This window comes from Dendrobium catenatum, unplaced genomic scaffold (assembly GCF_001605985.2).
Source record: "Dendrobium catenatum unplaced genomic scaffold, ASM160598v2 fragScaff_scaffold_716, whole genome shotgun sequence".
Taxonomy (NCBI): domain Eukaryota; kingdom Viridiplantae; phylum Streptophyta; class Magnoliopsida; order Asparagales; family Orchidaceae; genus Dendrobium; species Dendrobium catenatum.
The window spans coordinates 10,910,448-10,932,048 of NW_021319178.1; the positions used below are offsets into that span (position 1 = coordinate 10,910,448).

The following is a 21,601-nucleotide window of genomic DNA, read 5'->3' on the forward strand; positions in this document are numbered from 1 at the left end:
GACAAGTTTTACACTGGTTGTCGACTACCTAACGCAACCCTCCACTTTTCTCATCCAGGACTTGGGACCTGGCAACGGCAGTGTCATGATCTTCATTTAAGATCATGAGAGGAAAATAATTATCTTTAATTTCTAATAAAATAATTTTTTTTATAGTTATTACTCTTCTTAAATTAAGTTAATGCATGTTCTATTTGGTTCCAAGTAATTTCTTTAGTATTTTAGGATAATAGAGTTGGAAAAATTAGAACTTGACTTTTCTCATCCAGGACTTGGGACCTGGCAACGGCAGTGTCATGATCTTCATTTAAGATCATGAGAGGAAAATAATTATCTTTAATTTATAATAAAATAATTTTTTTTATAGTTATTACTCTTCTTAAATTAAGTTAATGCATGTTCTATTTGGTTCCAAGTAATTTCTTTAGTATTTTAGGATAATAGAGTTGGAAAAATTAGAACTTGTTTCATGGTTTAACGTCATTGTATGTCTAACAAGACAAGATTGATTTTGGAGGAACCTATATGAGTTAGGTTTTTCTAATGACTTTCAACACTGTTACTTAAAAGTAAAGATAATTATTTTATTGTTATGTTAGGTCTTATGTTGTCCTGTGTTTATTATGATTTTGTTATTAATTTAGGCCACTTTTAAAGAATCTTCGAGTTGATTTTCATGTGGTATGATTGGCTCGATTCTAAATAAATTGAGTTTCACAACACTTGCCTCGAGATAAGTAACTTTCATTTATTAGAGACTAAATGTATACTTTCTCATTAGAGGAGTTATCCTTGTTGCTTGTATTAGATTCTTAGATATTTATAGATTGTCATTCATGTTTTCAATATTTAATTACCGATATACATATTTCAGTAGATCTTATCTAATGATCATACCAGAATTATTATGTGGTTGAAATAGTTTTTACACGTATTTGTTGTTGCAGAAAATCTTGTATAATTAATTCATGACTATAGTAAAATATATATTTCTCATTCCATTACTTCTATTAAATGCAATAAATATTATCCTAAAAATCATAATTTGTTATATATATCAATTTTCATTTTGACTATATAATACTTGTTGAAAACTTGCTTTGAAATATATAAAATATATATGCTTGTGTAATAGTATGTAGGTCAGTAGAACCTTTTTGGCTAGCCGAATGATGGGCTCGTAAAGTGATGATTTTATGGAAAATCATTGAATTTCCTTGAGTAAGTATTAACCTTTCTAATTCAAGGTATCGTGATAAAACTAACTACATATATATTAACAGATATAATCAAGTATAGATAAATGATTGATGAGTAATATTTGTAAGCTGTGAATATATTTGATAGGGTTACATATGAATGTGTTAGAATATACACAAATTTATTATAATTACCATATAACACACTGATCATGAACATCACCACATTAGCAATTTTCTTCGGATATTTGATATGTTCTATTTATACAATGTAATATTATTATAACATTATTGTAGTATGACACTGATTACTTGTTCTTATAAGTTATTCCGGCCCACCGTGTAGTTCATGTTGCATACCTCAATGCCTTGTCGTTTATGCCTTAATAAGTACTAGTTGTTTGTTGGGGTTGAGTTATCAAACTCACTCTTTGTTAATCTTTTTCAGTGTGGGTTAAATCGAAGTGCATAGTGGACCATCACCATAAGAGCAAGCTTATCAAGAGTATGATCTCATTTGGTATTTTAATTTTTTGTAGTTGTTTATTTGTATTTCTTTTGAGTAATTTTATTTATGTAGTTTTATTTTTATTTTCTTTTTTATTTGTTGTTATTCCTACTTCTCATTATAATTTGTATTAAAGCAATAAAATGTTAGTTTATTCTTAGTTCCTTACTCTAAATGTTTTATGTATATTATTTGTATATGAATTTTCCTTTATAAGTATAAAATTGGTTGAATATCTCTTCATCACATTACAATATATTGTTGTGGTATACCACCTTTCGGACCCATTGTGAAAATAGGATTTCTAAGATAATATTGGCTGGGACATATTAAGAAATAAATTACAAAATTCATGTTACTAAGTTCTAACTTTAATAAAAACTTGTTGCTTTTAATGTAAAAATACCAAACACTCATCGCAAAAGATAATTTAATAATTGTCAAATTTATAATTTAAAAAAAGCAGGCAAATGAAATTCAGCCATTATAAAGTTCTCGATTCAAAAGAAATTTAATATATATCTCACTTAACAAAATTTCAGTCACATGTAAACAAGCAAACAAATTAAAATAAGGAAAAAAAATCACCCCAATGGAATACTATAAGAAAAGCCATAATTATCGCTCAATAAGCAACAAAATTTTCATTCTGAGTTTAAAAAGTGGTGTAATCTATAAAAAAAGATCCACCAAATTTCACCGTATTTAAGTGTGTTAATTCCGATGAAAATTTCATTGGAAATACACCAATGACATATATTATACACTAGACTAATGCCCCCCACTTCTCCGATTTTCTAATTTCTCTAGCCATTTCAAAGCTCTCAGAAGCCATCGAAAAACACCATTATGCAGCCTGCCTTGCCCCAATTTAGCCAAGGTCCCATTGATATCCTCCATAGATTAAAAGCTTGTGTAAGTCCTCGACTATTGACAAGCATTTATTTTGCCTGAGCACTAGCCTCTCCTCGAAATTTCCCTCTTTTCCCTTTGTAAGTTCTGTACTTCTTTTTATATTTATATAGTTAAAATTCTATTAGAACATTGCATTTACTTATTTTTTTTTACATTTTTTCATCTATTATTTCATGTGTTAAATTTATGTACATTTAATGAGTTTTATTTAGATGTTATTATTTTTTAATTAAAATTTAGATATGTTAATTTAAATTTATTTACAAAAATGGTGACGATGATGAAATTTTAATGTGTGGAGTGTTTGTGTATTTTGTTTTGATATAAAGAAAATTATTTGGTAAGTTTGAAAACCTAGTTAAAAATTTTTAATTATAAAATTAGCTAGTGGTGATTAAGATATTTTGAATGAATTAGAATTTTTATTTAAACTATTAATTTAGATGAGAATTTGACTCTTAACATGACACAATAGAGAAAAAAGAATTCATGTAGCCGACCCCACGTAGTGGGATAAAGGTTTGATGTTGTTATTGTTGTTGTTGTATTGATTTAGAAAATTCATGTAAATAGTTACTAGTGATGATGCTATGTTTGTTTTAAATTATTAAATATTTCATGTGTATTTAATTATAGTGTGTGGATATCAAAAATCAATAGTTCTAGATTTATAATAGGTTTCAACTTGGACAAAAAATGAATAGCAAATGAATTTATTAATACAGTCGAGATTTTGTTTATGGGGCTTATCAATAACAATTTTTATATGTGGCTTGTCAATAACAATTTTAGAGACAAAATGTGAAACGAGTATATATATGACAAAGTTGGAGTAGCTCTAGTGGCAAATAAGATTAGAGAGTCGCCTTGAATGAATTAGTTACATAAAATCCAATGACTTAGTTAGAAAAGTAGATGTAATAGATTTGACCTATGTTAAGAAAGATGGAGATAGACCTAAGAAAACTTGGTTAGAAAATATTAAAAATGATCTTTTTTATTAGATTTAAATGAGAATTTGACTATATAAATAATGAAACATAAGAAAGAGAGAGAGAGAGAGAGAGAGAGAAGGGCCAAAATGATCCCTCAACTCTTTAAGAGAGACCAATTACTCTTTAAAATGAGACCATTTTAGTCCTAACATCTAAACTAATGGATGTTGGACTTCATGGTGTTAACAAATAGGAGTATCTTAGTAATTTTTAATTAAACTATTTATTAGATATATATTTTTGAGTAATTATGATTTAAAAATATATATTAATCATTTATTTTATAAGAGAATTAATAATACTTTTAGTTATAATTTTAAAAATTTTAGTCATATATTAATTATTTAACTTAAGTAATAATATCATAGGGTGTTAACCTCTATATAATACCCAAAGAATATAAAAATGAAATCAAACCTCATATCTCGTCGAGTCCTCTGCCAGATCCCGCAAATCTCGCTCAAGCCAGCCGAATCACTGTACCATTCGGCGTCGTTCCGGGATTCCAGCTCAAATCCTGCAACAGCCCCTCGAGTGCTGCTCTCCAACGCCTTTAAAAGCAAGCCCAAGCTCCCATTCGCTACTCTGGCTACTCCCACACGATCGCTACTCCTCTCTTCCCTCCGGCTCTGCTTCTTGCTTCCACGCCCGAACCCCACTTCTCTCCCTCTCTCCCTATTTGCTTCTTTCCCACGGCCAAACCTCCTCCATCTTCAAGCTATGATCCATGAACTCTCTAGTTCGTCGGATCTCAGCCGACCCTCACCCATAGATCTCTCCAAAGCCGACCGACCTTGACCTTCCCTGTCTCGATCTCTCTGTCTGCGTCCATACAAGCCGAGAGAGAGAGAGAGAGAGAGAGCTATAATTCGATTAAAATTAATTATAATTAATTATTTTAATTTAAATTAATTATTATTAATTATGACTAAATATAATTAATTATGATTAATTATTTTAAATTATAATTAATTATGATTAATTTAATTAATTAAATAAGATAATGATAATAATAATTAAAAAAATCCTCTTACCTCGACATACGTGTCGAGCAGGCAAACCACCTATGCACGCCTTTGTTGAGCGTGGTAGGAGGAAATCCGGTGCGACACCTACGACGAAGTAGACGAGTGATCCCTCGATCCACGTGCCAACACCAACAACCCCGCGAATGTACGAATTTTTCTAAACTCAAACCCTACTTCAATGTTCGCGGCGGACCGAAAAATCGCCCATGCACGCCTTTGTTGCGCGTGGTGGGATGGGACCCCGGTGCGGCACCTACGGCAAAGCGGGGTCACTCATAAGTACCCCCGAGTGGGGTGAAAGCAAACTGCTTTTTCAAAAATGCTTTTTAAAAAACCCCATGCACGCCTTTGTTGGCGTAGTGCATGAAAAAAAAAATACTACCTCCGCGGTGTCTCACAAACATCAATCGTGCACGTCTTTGTTTACGTGGCGGGTAGGCGGCCTCTTGATTATTTTCCTAAACAGGGGAGACGCCGGGAGGCTGCCGAAATTTTGTCTGATATAAAGACAAGAACTTGAATCAAATGGACTTGATTGAACTCAAAAGAACAATGGGAGACTTGAGAACTTGGACTTGGATTGAGTTGAATCTCAAATGAATTTAACTTAAACCTAAATTAAAACTTGGATGAAAACAAAGCTTTGCACTTGAAAGTTCTATAAGGAATTGAACTTTAACTCAGCAAAATATAATCAAGCAAATGATAACTAAAGAGTTAAACTTTTCCAATGGACATTCAAATGAGCTTGTGTTCGACATGATAACAAGAAACTCACACCGAATTCAAACTGGAACAAAATGCTGGACAATAAAGAACTTGTGGACATAGAATTTGAGCTTGCCACTTGAACTTAAACAAAGACTTGATTTGGACGACAAGTCTGGGACTCAAGCTTGGACAAGAATTTGAACTTAAGTGCACTTGAAGTTAAACTTGAACTTGATATGATGTGGACAAATTGGACTCAAGTCAAATGAACAGGATCATGTTTGGACATTGAACATGAATACAAGCAAGAACTTGCAACTCGACTACAAAGAGACTTAGACTTGAATCTAAAAGGGAACTGCAATAAGCATGAGCCTAAGTTGAATTTGAACATAAAGGGACTCTATTTGGAATGATAACCAAAATCCCTATGAAATGTTAAAGTACCATCATCCTAATTTGAATAAAAAAGATTTGAGTCATTCAAATCTTATGCAAGCAAGCAGGTGTAAGACAAGTTCTCAGTGCGTGAGGGTGATGAATGATGAAAACAAGTGACATCTATATCAACTGTACAATTAACTATAATCAGAAAGATTCAAAATGTAGCTTGATAGTGAGTATTAACGATGCATAACTCGATTGATTCGTTCATCTTCAATGAATGCAACATACTCGATGTTAGAATATCCACAACGTATACAACGCTTCATTCACAAGTAAAAGTAAAGGCATTCTTTGTATGCATAATGACTGACTTCCTAGATTGGGAGTCAATGACAGAAATCTTACAATGAATTTGATGCTCTCGTCCTTAAGCAATAATGGGGAGATAAGCAAATGAATAAAACAACCTACCAATCAATGTGCATGAAGAGGTTTGTGATAAATGCGAACTCCTATGAATCACCATAGGAGACCTGTCACATGTATAAAGTTCCATCTACGAACAAGTACATAAGAGAATTGCAACAAATATGAGCTCCTGCAAGCTGCTATAGAAGACTGAAGACCCATTATACATTCAATATGTATGTTTCAGAAGCAAAATACAAAGAACTACGATGGATACAACTACTTATACGACAAGGCAAGAGAGTAGTTAGTGCACTATAATCTACCTGCATAAATCATATAAGTGGTGCACGACAGTCTACCTGTACGAAGCAACAAACAACGCAATCCAGAAACTATTGCCAAACGCCACCAGATCTGCAATCTTCGTACAAGCAGACAGAAAGCGTCAACAAAGTCTAAAATAAATACCCCATGCACGTGCACCGTAATATGTATGCATATAGGTACACTAAAGGGGTAAATACAATCCCAAACACCCGCATGGGCCCCGGCGAGCGTGTTATTGGTATACACGTAACGTCTAGGGATGCTGCGCGGGTTATTAAATTTGAGCACGATCCTCCTGAGCAAGTAAAAAGGAGTTGACAAGGTATAATTATAAAATGCCCCCAAACACCCGCATGGGCCCCATCGAGCATATTGTTGAAACACATGTGACGTCTAGGGATGCTGTGCGGGTTAATAAGTGAATTCAAGTTTGAGTCCAATCCTCCTGTGCAAGCAAGCGGGAGTTGACAAGGCTCGAACACTTAAATAAATATCCGGTCGCGAGGTTGACTGAGATATTTATTTTATACATTCATATTAGGCATTCAATGTCTATAATCAAGAGAATTCACTAACAAAGGCATAAAGCCTACAAAACCGGATCCTCTATCTACAGCTCAATAGAGTCGACAGGGTTCAATTCATAAATGTAAATGATCCTCTTTCACCCCGATGATGGCCGTTTTGAATGCTAATATCAACCGGAGGGGTCCATTCCAAGTATTTCAAAATACCACTCCAAATACCTGAAAATCCAAATTTCCAAAAAATCATCAAAATCCAAAAATATTTAAAATTAAATCAATCCATCAAACACATAAAGCAAAATCCATCCACCCTCCGCAACAGTTTGTCGGGGAGGACAAATTCAAATACTACTTCAGCTCACAAATAGCCAAATGCGTAGTCGAAAATATCACTATGATCCATTCTCAAACAATCTCCTGCCAGTAAGGACGTGGTACGTGTCCTCTAACCGGCAGTTTCGCCGCCAAATGGCACCGCAGGATAAATGGTTATGACCCGGGACCCTCTGAACCGAGTGGTTTTGCCGCCAAATGGCACCACGAAATACCGGTTATGGCCAGAGCCAATATGCTCCTTATTGGCATCAAATTCTTGAGATATGAATCAATAAGATATGAACGATAGAGCACAAAGCCCTCTATTAGCTAAGGTGGATTCAAATTTTTCCCCTTAGACAAATATTCAGCCTAGGTCTACAAGATCCCCTTGGATGAAGCAACCCATGACTGCCGACAAGGATCCTTCTGTCAGGTTGGGTCGACTACCTCCTCTGACTAAGTAGACCAGGGACCATGATGGCCCTGGACGACGGAACCTGGGACTTGATCGAGCCCATCATCCATTCCCCCACATCCGCTCTAAGTGCAAGATGTGAAATTTCTATTTTAAATATCAAACTTTTCAATTCCCAACCATTTTCCAACATCCCAAACCTATGCTGCTACTATATGCCAGATAACACGTATTATCTACGTATCTGATTGACGACTAGCCTTAATCGAAAGTCTCTCTTGTTATCGGGAGGGTAATTAACTATAGGGGCTTGCGCCTATAGGAAACCAGAACTCATATCATAAGTCCTCGCAAAATGAGGGCAAAATCTCTGGGTAGTGTCTTATCTACAAACCCATCTGCCTTCCAAAATTTACTCCGGAACTTAGTTCGTTAAAACTCCCTCGCCAAACAAAAAGCAAACAACCAGCACGGCGGGAGGCCGGGCCGAATTTTCGGAGGCCCACATAGGGATATTAACTAGCTTAATATCTTACTTTTATATAATATAATAACTTAAATAATTATAAAACTACTATTATTATCTTGACTATTAATTATCTAATTATTATTTATATTATTAATTATTAATTATTTTTTTAATTTATATATATTAAATTACATAAATTAATTCATAAACAATTCGCTACTCTTTCTTCTCTTCCACATTCTTTGTTGTAATTGGACGCGATATGGTTTTGAACGAGTCGCTAAAACCTTTCTTCGCCTCCTTCGACGACGTTCCTATATATATATATATATATATATATATATAACTGACCCCACATAATGGATAAAGAATTGATGTGTTATAGGAATATAGGATTTCTAAGTACAAAAATTAAGTATATTACAATATATGAAGTCAAGATTGATTTGTATCAAAAGTTATTTCAATGTGATTATTACTTAGACACCACATAGAGAGTGTGAGCCACTCATTGCAAATCTTAAACTAATAATGCACCACCAAATGAAGAACAATAAGAAAGATACGAAAAATTGATATTCAATAATGTTAGACCTCAATTTGTAGAACTTATTAAAGAGACCCCTAATAGCAAGGCTCAACAATTTTACAATTAGTTATGTTGTTCAATAAACATTCTATTGAATGCACCAATCACTTTGAACTATCTGTCACATATAGAATACTTAATATTAAATAGATTCAAATGCTAAGAGAATGTTTCAATCAGTTTCTTGGGCAATTAAAGAAGACCAATACAAAAGATAATCAGCTTATTGAACTGCAAGGACCAAAAAACTAGTATCCAAGTTACATTTGAATGCATAAAAGCTTGATTGTTGTACTAATGGATGTACTCTTTATTACAATGATGATGTGACCAAGATCAAAGAAAGTACTACGGAGTACCTAGATACAAACCACAAAATAAAAAACAACATAAACAAAAGATATTTCATTTAAGGGGTTATTTTATTTACCACTTATATACCCTTGGTTGCCTTCAAAAGTATTTTTATGGATATCAACCAAATCATGAGAAAATATTCCTTCCTAAGAGTTGATGCCTCAACGAACTCACTTGTGGCTGCCAGAGGAATTTATCAAAGAGAGGATGACACTTGCTCACATCCATTGAAAGAACTCATCCTATGATAGCCGGCCATAAGGCCCTTCAACTAGGAAGGTTGACTATCACTCACCTAGATCAATTCCTCACCCTTGTAACCCCTCCGAGCTCACCAAACTCACCTAAGGAGGGAACCTACCTCGGCAATCCCTCAGTCATTTCGGCTATACAACTCATCCCAGGCTCGAGAACTAGCCATCCCCGCTCACACTTCAGCTCACCTTCATCAGCAGGGTGACATCGAGTCTCTTACATCATCCGCCAACACCACAAGAAAACCGTCCAGTTATGCATCCATCCTCAAAACTTGCCAGACACCTACTCGCTTTCTCTTAAGCTCGCTCTATTATAGACTAGGCATCAGATCTCTAATTTCACCTTTCTAAGGGCCAATGTAGAGGTGCCACATGCCCCAGAATAGTGTGAAGTGTTGTATGGACATCTATTTGGAGCTCATATTTTATTCTTTTTCATGTAACATTTTCCATAGCTCTCAAATCCCTGAAAATACTAGGTGATAAGGAACAATAAAGGGATCTGAATCTTGACTTTTCAAATAGTTATAAACCTTTTTTGGTATTCTTGATTGAGATAGTAAAGTCTTTCTTGGCCTATTCTCCTCCACTCTCCTTCTTACTCTCTTCTCACTTATTTTCACTAACAAGTTCCCCTTATCTTACCAAAAAAATATACCAGTAGAGTCTGGTATCATCCATTGAACAAATTCGGATCCAACACCACTTATCCTACGATTAAAAATATTAATTATATCTATGAGTTCTATTGAGCATATGAGATGATATCATGAGAGAAAAGATGACCCAAGTATATTATGTCATCCATTAGATGTTAAAGCATGCACAAGTTGTATGATATTATTAAGATAAAATGAAGTAGAAGATATGTGCAATCTGATCATTTTGTTTCTGAACAACATGGGGTTCAAATATAATTTACAAAGAATCATGGAAGAATAGAAGATACAGTGGATTGATCAGCAGTCATCAGGACAAAGCGGAAAGTAGAATTGATTATAAACATGTAATAGAGTTTGCCCACCAAAATAAAGATGCCAAAACTCATTCAACATAAAACTGATAATCAACCAATAACAAACTTAAATGATGTTGAGGGTGATCACAAAGAGATTGATGAATTTGTCGATAAGGATACAAAGAATGTTGTAGATAATGAGTAAGTTATCAGCAATATTAACAGTGATTCGGATAAAGGAAAATATTTAATATTTATTTTCACATTTAATTTAGCTTATGAATGCATTTGTTTATATTTAATTTTAATAAATTTATTAACATTTTCTTTTTGTGATTATTGCTCCCAATTATTTTATATCTTCTAATTTTAATAGATGGTTACTAAACTTTCAATGCGTACGACATCTAGTGGGGGAATGAGCCTATGGACTAATTGATGGTTACTAAAATTTCAAATTTTCTTGTAGTAAAGATTTTGAATTCGATAAATTGATTGGAATTTAATGGGCTGAGTTTCAATAAAACAATTATAAGCTAGACCTATGGACTATTCAAAATACCCGGAAATAAATCTTGCTCATATTGGAGTTCATAGAATAAGTTAAAAGAATATAAAATGCAATGATAACTCATATAGACCATTAGTTTTTGTGCTTTCGATGAATATAACTTTCAAATTTCCACCACAAGGCCAAGTAAGTCTTTCTATACAGCAATCCACCAATGCAAAAATCTACAAGCAATCCATAAAAAGGGCTGCAGCACAATTCTTTTTATTCAGAATTAAAGATGGAGAAAAAAAACATCCGAATAGAAACATGAATTTAAGCACGTGCACCAACATGATTATGCATAAAGTCAGAAAGTCTCATTTTTCCTAGTTTTATAATAGAACCTCAGACTTTTTTTTTAAGGAAAAGGAAATGGCTCACACATGAAGAAAAGCAAGACAATTTTTTCAAAGCAATGTGAATTTTTTTATATTGTTTAAAGCATTAAGCGGGTCTTAAAAGTGAGCAATGATCAAATTAAGATAAATTTCGGAGCTTATGTTTGCGGTAACAGAGTGTATAAAAGTTCAAGGGATCATAGGGATCTAAGAATTTAGCATCTTTTTAATAAGTTGAGCATCACTCCATTCTTCTTCATATTCATCTTGGCTTAATTTTTGCACTTTCGTGATGGGTTACATTTTTTCCCTCAAAAGAAGTAGCTATTTCATACTGAAAAAAAAAAAATTAAATACAGCATTTAATATATTGGCTTTGGATCTCATGCCGCTAATAGAAAAACTATACTGTGGTACTTGGATTTAAGTTTGTATGCTTGTTGATCAAAAGACAAACTATGATGTTCAAGTACATTTAACTAAATAGATTTAGCTGCCAGGTATACTCGCAAATAATAGGTTCTACATCAGAGTAAACATGTAGATAAAGCAGAAGAATTTTTAAAATAAAAGTAAAATGAGATGGAGGAAATATGCAATAATACATAACTCTAAGAAGAAAACTGGCCAACAGTTTATAATAAAATCAATAGAAAGAAATATACCTCTATCCCTAGTATTTTATTCACACCGTACATGTGGGACAAACCACAAACTATTTCCCTAATCACAGTGTTAAGCCCAGGGCAAAGACCCCCACAAGTCACAATGCATGCATGCACATCTTCAGATTCAAAATATACCTGATTAGAACAGAAACACACAACAGTTAACTCAAGTAATTGGGTAGCATCATAAAAAACTGTAGGAAATAAACAAGAAATTTCACCCTCTGGCGAGGCCCAGCACGACGAAAATGTGTACCTCTAGGGCTGGTTTTCTGAACCACAATCTGCAGAAATGAGGAAGAATATATAAGTCAAAAAATGTAATCCACCATTTCACTGGACATACACATTATTTAGTGATCCCTGAAAGATCCTTACCCAGCTCTATATATACACATAGGTTTGTATCCTAGTTGATTTTTTAGGAGGATTAGATGTTAAATAAAGCAAAGCCCATAGGTTTCCACTTCATAGAGGACTTCATATTCTTGGTTCAAGGCTTCATGTGGTCCTAAGGCCCCATGGTTAATTACATATGTTAATTTAGAGAAAAAAAAAATTATTAAAAGCTAGAAATATAGGGTCTACCACACTTTTTTTACACTTTGGAATAGGGATAGAAAGATACACCACAAATCTGATCAAGATCCTATAATTTCAACGTCCCAGGTTGTCATAGACTCTAGTCTGCTTAATCAATGGAGATAATCAATCTAACTTAATTGGAGGATCCTTATAAACACTCCTAGAGTCCATAAAAATCAGGTAGACCTTATAAGAAGTCTTGCAAAAAAGGCCAATTTTAAACAGTACTTGGATGACAAAGGATTTCATATGTATTGATTGAATCATATGGGTCACAACTCAAATACCTAACCATTAGGACACGTCAATGCTTTTTCCTTCAACAAGTTATTGTGGTTCAGAGGTACATTATAGGCATAATCACATTACCAAAATGTACTTTGCGATGGGGTGGTTGTTAAGAGTGTTCAAATGGTTGTTGGAGTGAAGGTGGATTGTTTAGGATTGATAGAAGGCTAAGGAAGATAGTGACTAGTTTAAGATTTTAAGAAAAATTTTTGGATGAAACTTTATGAAATGCATGGTTAGGTTTTCTTAGGTAGAGAAGCATTGGTAACTCAATATCCAAAGTTATAATGTGAGCTAACTATTGCTAGTCATTTTAGGTTAATTAGAAGTGTATTTAGAATGTTATAAATTTTTTTGTATGACAAGCCACAATGGGTGGACAGTAACAGTTGAATTTTGATGGGAGGAATATGGCTCAAATTTTGAAGAAGCTAGGGGGGTTTGAGGTCTAAGGAAGATGGAAAGGATGTGGGAGAACAAGTTCAAAGGGATATGTTAGGGTATCAAACTTTAATTATGGTTAATTAACAAATGAATTCAAAAGCTAGAAGCGCACCAAAATCTTTTAGATAAAACTTTATACGAGATCATACCTATTTTTTCATTAAATTATAGGTATAAATAATATATAAAGTGTTATAAAAATAGAGTAAAAATATATAAGGAAATATACCAACATTCCCTCCCTTGAAATTCATACAAAAGCTATATTGGCTAGCTCCTCAAGATCTGTCCTTCTATGAAATCTAATAATAACACTCAAATTTGAAAGATTCAATTAAATATTTAATTACTAATCTTGAAGCTTTAATTTGGGTTTGTTGCTATATTTCCAAAAGAGATTTTTACATTCAAAATACCACCTCCAAACTCACACAACCAACTCTAGAAATTCTAAAGAAAAATAAATAAAATAATTTAATATAAATTAACATGCATTTGAACCTTAGTCATTGATCTAGTCATGGGCCTCCTTGCTTGTATTACAACACTTTGTCACGTCCTTATTAGCACAAGATTTTTTTAATGTAAATATATGGATACACTAGGCGGCAATAGCTCCATCACTACAGGAAAACAATTGATTATCATAGGAGCTTCCGGCGTAAAAAGATACGTCAGAAATTACGGTGTTCGAACCGACAATTTATTCGACGGTAACATAATGGCGGTATTTCCGGTGTATATTACGTCGGTAAATCTCCGACGCATTATCCGCCGTTAAAGACGTTGTAATCTGTAAAACCCTTATTATAATGCGGCGTATTTTCCGCTGGTACTTGCCGGCGTATTCACCGACGGATATTACGCCGGTGTATTTAAACACAACGAATACTTACCGTTGAATTGTTCAACGGAAAAGGCTCTGGTGTCCTATCCGCCAAAAAAGCTACCGGTCAAAACCCTATTTCTCTCTCGAGCCTGTCTGCCTTATCATTTCAATCCTCCCCGTTTCCGTTCGCTCAGCTCGCCTCCGTCGCCTTAGTCGAACGCCACCGCTGCCGAGACCGACCCATCACCCAATGGACTTCCACTAAGTTTGCCGACGTTCGCCGCCTCAGTCATCTTTTCCGGCGTAATATTTACGTCGAAAGTTTTTTACCGATGCACGAATTATCGTCGTATGGAAATTTGACGAAAATTCGACGAAAACATCCTTTTTCCGTAGAACTTTTTATGTTATCGACGGATTTCATTCGCCAGTAATAACGTGTGTGCCTGTAGTGCATGTAAGCTTCAGTTAGAGTTGAATTTGTTACCCTTGACAAAGTGGAGTGGAAGGTGAATGGATGGCACCTTTTAAGAGTAGAACAATTGATTATTGTTGAGACTTTTGAGATATCATTTTTTTCTTATATTAAGGGTATGAAGTTGGAGGGGCTTTAAAGAAAACCAAAGTTGGAAAAGCATTAGGACCCAATAATATTCTAATAAAACTGTGGAAATACTTAAGACATCAAAAAATTTCTTGGCTTACTAAACACTTTAATATTATTTTGAAGACTAAAAAGATGTCAGATAAATGAAAAAAGAGTGCGTTGATTCCTATTTTTTAAGAATAAATGTGATGCTATGCACAAGAGTGTGCAAATTATAGAAGAATTAAATTAATATGTCATAAATTAAAATTATGGAAGAGGGTAATTGAGTATAGGTTAAGATGTGATACTAATGTTTCTCAAAGCCAGTTTAGATTCATGTCGAATAGGTTTACAATGGAAGCTATATCTTTGTTGAGAGGTCTGATGGAGAAATATAAAAAGAGTAAGGATGATCTACATATGATATTTAGAGAAAGCATACCATGAAGTTCAAAGAAAAGTGTTGTGCAGTAATTGAACCCATCATCTATATATGAGGAACCTCCCAATATTGGAATGAGGTCTAATTGAGTTAATAACTTTGGTACAATCATGCGTGTACTACGTATAAGTTCTCTTTCCTTGTGCATGAAGATTTTATTTTCTTTGATATGGGTGGTGACGCCAAGCATGGTATCACACCAAAGGGTGTTGACATGGAACTCCTTAGAAGTAAGATTTGGTTTAACCTACAAAAACCATGGCTCACTCAAATATCAAATATGTGACATATATATTAAGGTCAACATATGCATGGAAAACACAACTTCAGCGAGTGAAAAACACAAAAAGTCTGGTATTTAATCCAATCTTTACAATAAATAATGAAAATATTAATCAATGTTAGGGAACAAACCTTTTGAGGAACAGTATCATCCTGATTAACAAAATATTGTCTGGAAACAAAAGGAAAAAATGATCAATAGTAATTAAAGCAGTAACTTATATTGGTTCAAAGAAAGCATAATTAATTAAATAAAATATGGAGCAGTTTCTCAAATCAGAGGTCTTAACCTTATGTATGCAAGGAAAAAGGACTTACTTCACCACTGAATATGCCGGATTATCTTGGAGCGGATTTGGGAAAGTCTGCAAAAGCAAACAATAGATCTGAGAATGTATGAGCAGAAACTTTACCTGCAAATGACCGGTGAATAAACAGGAAAATACAGCGACAAGATAAATGTCTACTTCAAAATTATGAGCAAAAAGAATAAGTAAATATGGCATTAGTAAATTCTGCAAATGTGGATTTAATAAATCTTGAGGTTTCTAATTCCTAGAAGCTATTTCGATGCCAAAATCATTAAATGGAGAAAAATCCTTAAAAATATATGGTTGCATATAAAAAAAATTAGAGGATTTAAGAAAATTGGATTAATTTAGGAGGATATTTGAGTCATTAGGAAATTTAACTAACATTTAATTAAGATAATTGAAGAGTTTAATTTTATTATTTAATGTTTAATACTAATTATGCAATACTTTTACTTTATTTAAGCTAATTAAATATAAAAAATGTACTGTTAGCCTAAAAAATTAAAATATAAACATTAATTTGGAAGATAAGCTCCTTTAGATTTATCTAGTTAATTAGAGCTTAATTAGAATAATTAAATATAGAATAGTCTAATTGATTTATATTAATTTATAATATTACTAATTTAGACAAAAAGCTAGAAATTAATTAAAGGTTAAGATTTAAACATTTTGCTTAATTAGGGTGTAAATAGGATGATTAGAACTTAACATTAATGTGGGTGCTAATTAACTGGAATGAAATTGCAGCTACTGCAACCTGCCTAGGACTAACGGCAATTAATCTATTCAGTAAACAATCGATCCCCAACTCGCCTTTGTAGCCTGACCCATATTGAATTCGCTCAAAGTAAAAAAAAAAAAAAAAAAAAAAAAAAAACAAATACGGGTTTTAGCTGAATCAATCAACCATAATGTAAAAAAAAAAAACGAAGATAATTACTTCAGCATTTTTAAAACACCTTGGAATTAAAGAGTCATATAGAACTCACAGGTAGATCGGGAATGTAATCCGTGAGATGGGGAACATCTTCAAGAACGTAGCCGGAAGGTCCCTCGACAATCTTCTGATCAGGCACTCCCATCTCGCCCATGGATTTGGGAATCGGAAACCAGCAGAGAGTCGTATGTGTAGTATAGCGTCCAAACTCAACTCCTTGGTTAGAAGCAGAGTTTAAAGATGAGCAACAAAGGAATTTTTCCAAGGTGGGGAAGAAGGGAGGGGATAAGAGAGACCCGTGCGCTATCTTGAGTTTGAGAAAGCGGGAGCGTCTCTGGTTTTACAATCCCAGGGTTTCTAGTCCGCCGAAAATGACGGAGGAAAATAAATAAAACAATGAATATTTTTTTTTTTAGAATTGTTTCTTTTTAAAAAATATTCTCTCAATTTCATATTCTTTCTGATCTTCCGCTTCCGCCAGGTATTAAAAACATAGCAAAATCTTAAATCACAGTCCTGCTCTGTTTGGTGGATTTATATTATTTTTTCATGAAGATTGTTCTACGTTGCTAATCAGTCTGAAATTGAAGAAATTATTATACACAGTCTGAAAGAATCGTTTTGATATATGAATGTATACATCGTATATATATTTGTACATAGTATATATCAAATTAGTATACACATAATATGTACATTCATAATCTGAACGGTTCTTCCAATCTAGATACTGCATAGAATAATTTCTCCTAAAATAGACATAGTAAAAGAATGACCTAAAATTTTGTGATAAAATAAAGACAAGAGTAGAGAAAAAATTTATAAAATATTCATAAAATTATGAGTATCAAAACTCGCAGAGTAATTGTTATTAATCAAACGTCCGTAAATTATTTCTCATTATCTTTTACTTATAAAATTTTGCTGGCTACATGAAAGTATTCCCAAAAAAATAAAAAATAAAAACCCACACAAAATATATGATTGATGCTACACCCTAATCGATATTATAACTAAGAAAAAATCAAATAAATATGATTATATATATGTGTGTGTTTTTTTGTGTTTGGTTTTATAATAAATTATAAAATTAAGAGAGCCTCATCGTAAAAAATAGCTTTTACCTTATATTTGATATTAAATATAATAGATGTTATTTTCTTTATTTTTTAAATATTTAAAGTTAAGTTTAAATTTTATTATTAAAAATTATTATAACTGAGAAAAACAAGTTGTTTTTCAAAATTAATTCTTTATAAGAGATTTACATACAAATTACTTAGGCTTCATTTAGGACGAGTTTTTCTACTTTAAGAAGCAATAAAAAATTATCGGAAATGAAACCTAAATACTTATGTGCTTGTCTTATACTTAAATTCTAATATATTTTACTCATATAATATCCTATATCTAAATCACATCAAAACACATATATATCTAACATAAGAATTTTTATATTTCTATATAATATTTTAATATTTAAATAACATAAAAAATATACAGAGAAAAGGTATTTTGTTTGAAAATAATAATATTAATATTTTTTATTATTTAAATTAACATAAAAAAATCTAAATATTATGTCTATAAGAGCATAAGAATTTACTGATATCTAATAACTAAAATTCTTAAATTTCTGCTATGAGAAATAAATAGTCGAACCTAGAAACTACGGAAAGTCTTCAACGAAATTACGAATTATGCCATCTCCAGCTTTCTAGAAAAGCCCTGGACTGTCAATTATTCCATGTCTTGTTGTTGTGTGCTTGACAGAATTAATGGATTAGTTTCCAACTCTGTGGGCGGAGATTGAAAGATAGAAAAAATATGATATTATTAAAAATATATATGTTTTTTGTATATTTCTGTATTTAAATATTTAAATAGAATAAGTGGTTGATAATTTTTGAATTTTAAAATTGTTTTTTATTTAATTTAATTTGTTATTAATTTATTATTTAAGTAATACATTAATAATTTTGCTTGTCAATATTTTTTTTTGTTACTATATAAATTGGAACTTTAAGTTAGTTACAAAACAAAAATATTTTTTAGATGAATTGACAGATTATGTTAAATTGAACATAATTTGTGTTTTGTATGAATAAGAACCACTAATGCTTAGTTTAGGGCTCCTAATTATTTCAGTATTATATAATTTGAGAATTATTTAAAGATTAATTATTTTTGTTAGATTTTTTTTGTCAAGTTAAAATTTATTAATGGATTAAAAAACTAAATGTAGTCTAAGTTTAATTTTGGCATTACCAATAATCTAAGTTAAAAATTATATCTAAATTAATTTTGAGTAACTATACTTGTTAGAATGAAATTTAGATGATAACAATAATTTTGAGTGAGACAAGTTTTAGTGATGTTATTTAAAGTTTTGTGATATATTTTTTTGTGATCTTCTAAATTTCATTATTTTGTCATAAAAATAAAGACAATCTTTCATAAACAAAATTTTCAAGAAGGCTTCAAGTGAATCTCAAACTCTATATAGTCCCCAACTGAACTTCTACTATTTAGACACGATCAAAGTCTCAACCTCAAAAAGACAATAATAGTCTAAAGACATATCAATCTTCACCATCAATTTGTATTTTATCTCAGGGAGATAAAAGAGGAGGGAAAAAATTTCAATTTTTCTCTCGGCCCTCAAGAGATGATCTCTCATTCATGAATGAATTTGATTTTCATGAGGTAGGGGTTATTGGCCCAAATTACACTTGGTGTAATAATAAGAATGGAAGTGCTCGTATTTGGGAAAAAACTTGATAGATGTCTTTTGAACTCTAAAGCTTTGGAGTTGATTCAGCACACGGCTTATAAACATTTGGCAAGGGTAGCATCAGATCACTGCCTAATTATTCTTAAAATTTTTGATAAATCTTTACGTAAAAGCAGATTGATAAGATTTGAAGACGTATGATTTTCTTATCCTGCCTCTATGGCTATTGTACGTAACTCTTGGAACATAGTTAATGATTGTGAGCCAATGCAAAATCTCAACAAGAAATTTTGAAGATCATTGCGGGCATTATTTTTTTAGAGCAGATCAAAGCATCAAGACTTATTGGTAGGAGGAATGGCATTTTCATCAAGCAGGTGAAGGATTCAAATGGCGTCATGTTGGAGGATCAAGAAGGGATAAATAATGCCATGTTTGAGTTCTTTTGCAATAAATGGAGGAGCTGATCTTGTGATCATAATAATTGGCCCAAATAGTTGTACATGTTAAATCAAGAAGATTGTAACTTCCTAAACATGGATTTTACATTTCAGGAAGTTGAAAATGTGATTGAAGGCCTTGGGAGGAACATCTCCCTTGGGTTGGATGGAATTCCTTATTCCATTTTCAAAGCTTATTGGAAAATCATTGGTAAGTACTTGTGGTTGGCTATATCTCAATTCTTTTCAACAGGTATCATGTGCCCTAAGTGGAAAGAGACGTGGAAAGAGATGATGGTAATTCTTATTCAAAAAATTGTTAATCCGGTAGATCCCTCTAACTTCCGTCCGATTAGTTTAGTTTATCAATTTATAAAGTTATAGCAAAGGTTTTATTAAATAGAATGCTTAAAGTTTTTCAAAACTTATTTTCGAGAATCAAGCTGTTTTTTTAAAAGGTAGAAGCTTGTCTGACCATATCCTACTTGTGCAAGAAGTATTCAATAAATTTAGATTTTTTTTAAAAAAAAAAAAAGGGATTGGTAGCAATCAAAATTGATATGGAACAAGCTTACGATAGTATGGCTTGGCAAACTTTGAAACAAGTATTGGAATATTTTGGTTTTCCGAGTCATTTTTCTAATCTACTGATGGAATGTGTTGTCAATCCTTAGTTTTCTATTCTTGTTAATGGAAAAGATTCAAAGTGGATTGAAGCCAAAAGTGATTTTAAGCAATGATTTCCACTGTCCCTGTGCTTGTTTTTTTTATGTTCTCAGCTTTGAACCAATGGGTTTAGTAAATATAAAATTTTGGGCATTAAAGTTGTTGCGGCATCTCCCAAAATATCACATTTACTTTATGCCGATGACATCATTATTTTCTCTGAAGCTAAGACTTGGGATTTGAAGAAGACTAGAAAGATTGTTTATAATTATTGCAAGTGGACTGGGCAAAGTGTTAACTTTCAAAAATCTGTAGTTCTGTCTCTCGGTCAAAGAAGAAAAACAATTCAAAGTTGTTGAAGTTTAGGGAAGTTAAAGAGCTGAAGTTTTTGGGTGTTAAAATGGCTTTGAGAATACTTGTTTCATCTGATTTTCTACATATCCTAGAGAAAGTTGCGGGCAAACTAAATGGATGGGGTAACAAATTTTTTTCATTAGTCGGTAAAATGGTTTTGATCAAATCTGTGATTTTATCAATACCAGTTTTTTATACTTCACATTCTTTGGTGCCAATAAGTATCTTAAAAGAAATTGATAGGATGTGTAGAGACTTCTTATGGAAAAAACTAAGTGATGTTCGTAGTATTCATTATATGGCATGGAAGAAGTTTTGCAAACCTTTGGATCAAGGTGGAAGAGGTACACATTCTACTGTAACTGATGTTGGACCTCTTAGAGCCAAATTTGCATGGAATTTTATCAATAATCCTTATTCGATAAGTATGGTGGACATATTTGGCATAATATCAATAGGAAAAACTGCTCGCCAACTTGGAAGATTATCATTAATGGTTATGAATACCTTTAGCCATTGTTACGATGGAGGCAGTCATCTGGGACTTCAAAGAACACTTTTAAAGATGTGTGGATTTCGGATAGAAGTATTGAAAAATGGCAAACATTTGTAGCTATTGTGGAAGGTGAGTTTCCATCTATTGATAAGTTTATCAAAAATGGGATCTGGAATATAAATGAATTGAACAAGTATTTTGGGTGTAGTTTGGTTGATAACATTTTGAAAATAAAGATTTACAATGAGACATATGAAGATTGTTTGGA

General features: G+C 32.6%; 1 protein-coding gene across 1 annotated transcript in view; it reads right to left on the reverse strand.

Annotated features, from left to right (window-relative positions):
* The window catches only part of LOC110111292 (ATP-dependent 6-phosphofructokinase 7), a 44,089-nt gene extending 27,081 nt beyond the window's left edge, over positions 1 to 17,008 (reverse strand). Inside the window, exons 1-5 of the mRNA XM_028695959.1 lie at positions 16,696 to 17,008; positions 15,708 to 15,754; positions 15,522 to 15,561; positions 12,152 to 12,214; positions 11,928 to 12,065 (exon numbers count right to left, since the gene is read on the reverse strand). Coding sequence (XP_028551792.1) covers positions 11,928 to 12,065; positions 12,152 to 12,214; positions 15,522 to 15,561; positions 15,708 to 15,754; positions 16,696 to 16,797 — 390 coding nt within the window. The 5' untranslated portion in view covers positions 16,798 to 17,008. The remainder of the gene's footprint in view (positions 1 to 11,927; positions 12,066 to 12,151; positions 12,215 to 15,521; positions 15,562 to 15,707; positions 15,755 to 16,695) is intronic.
* Between the last annotated feature and the right edge of the window lie 4,593 nt (positions 17,009 to 21,601).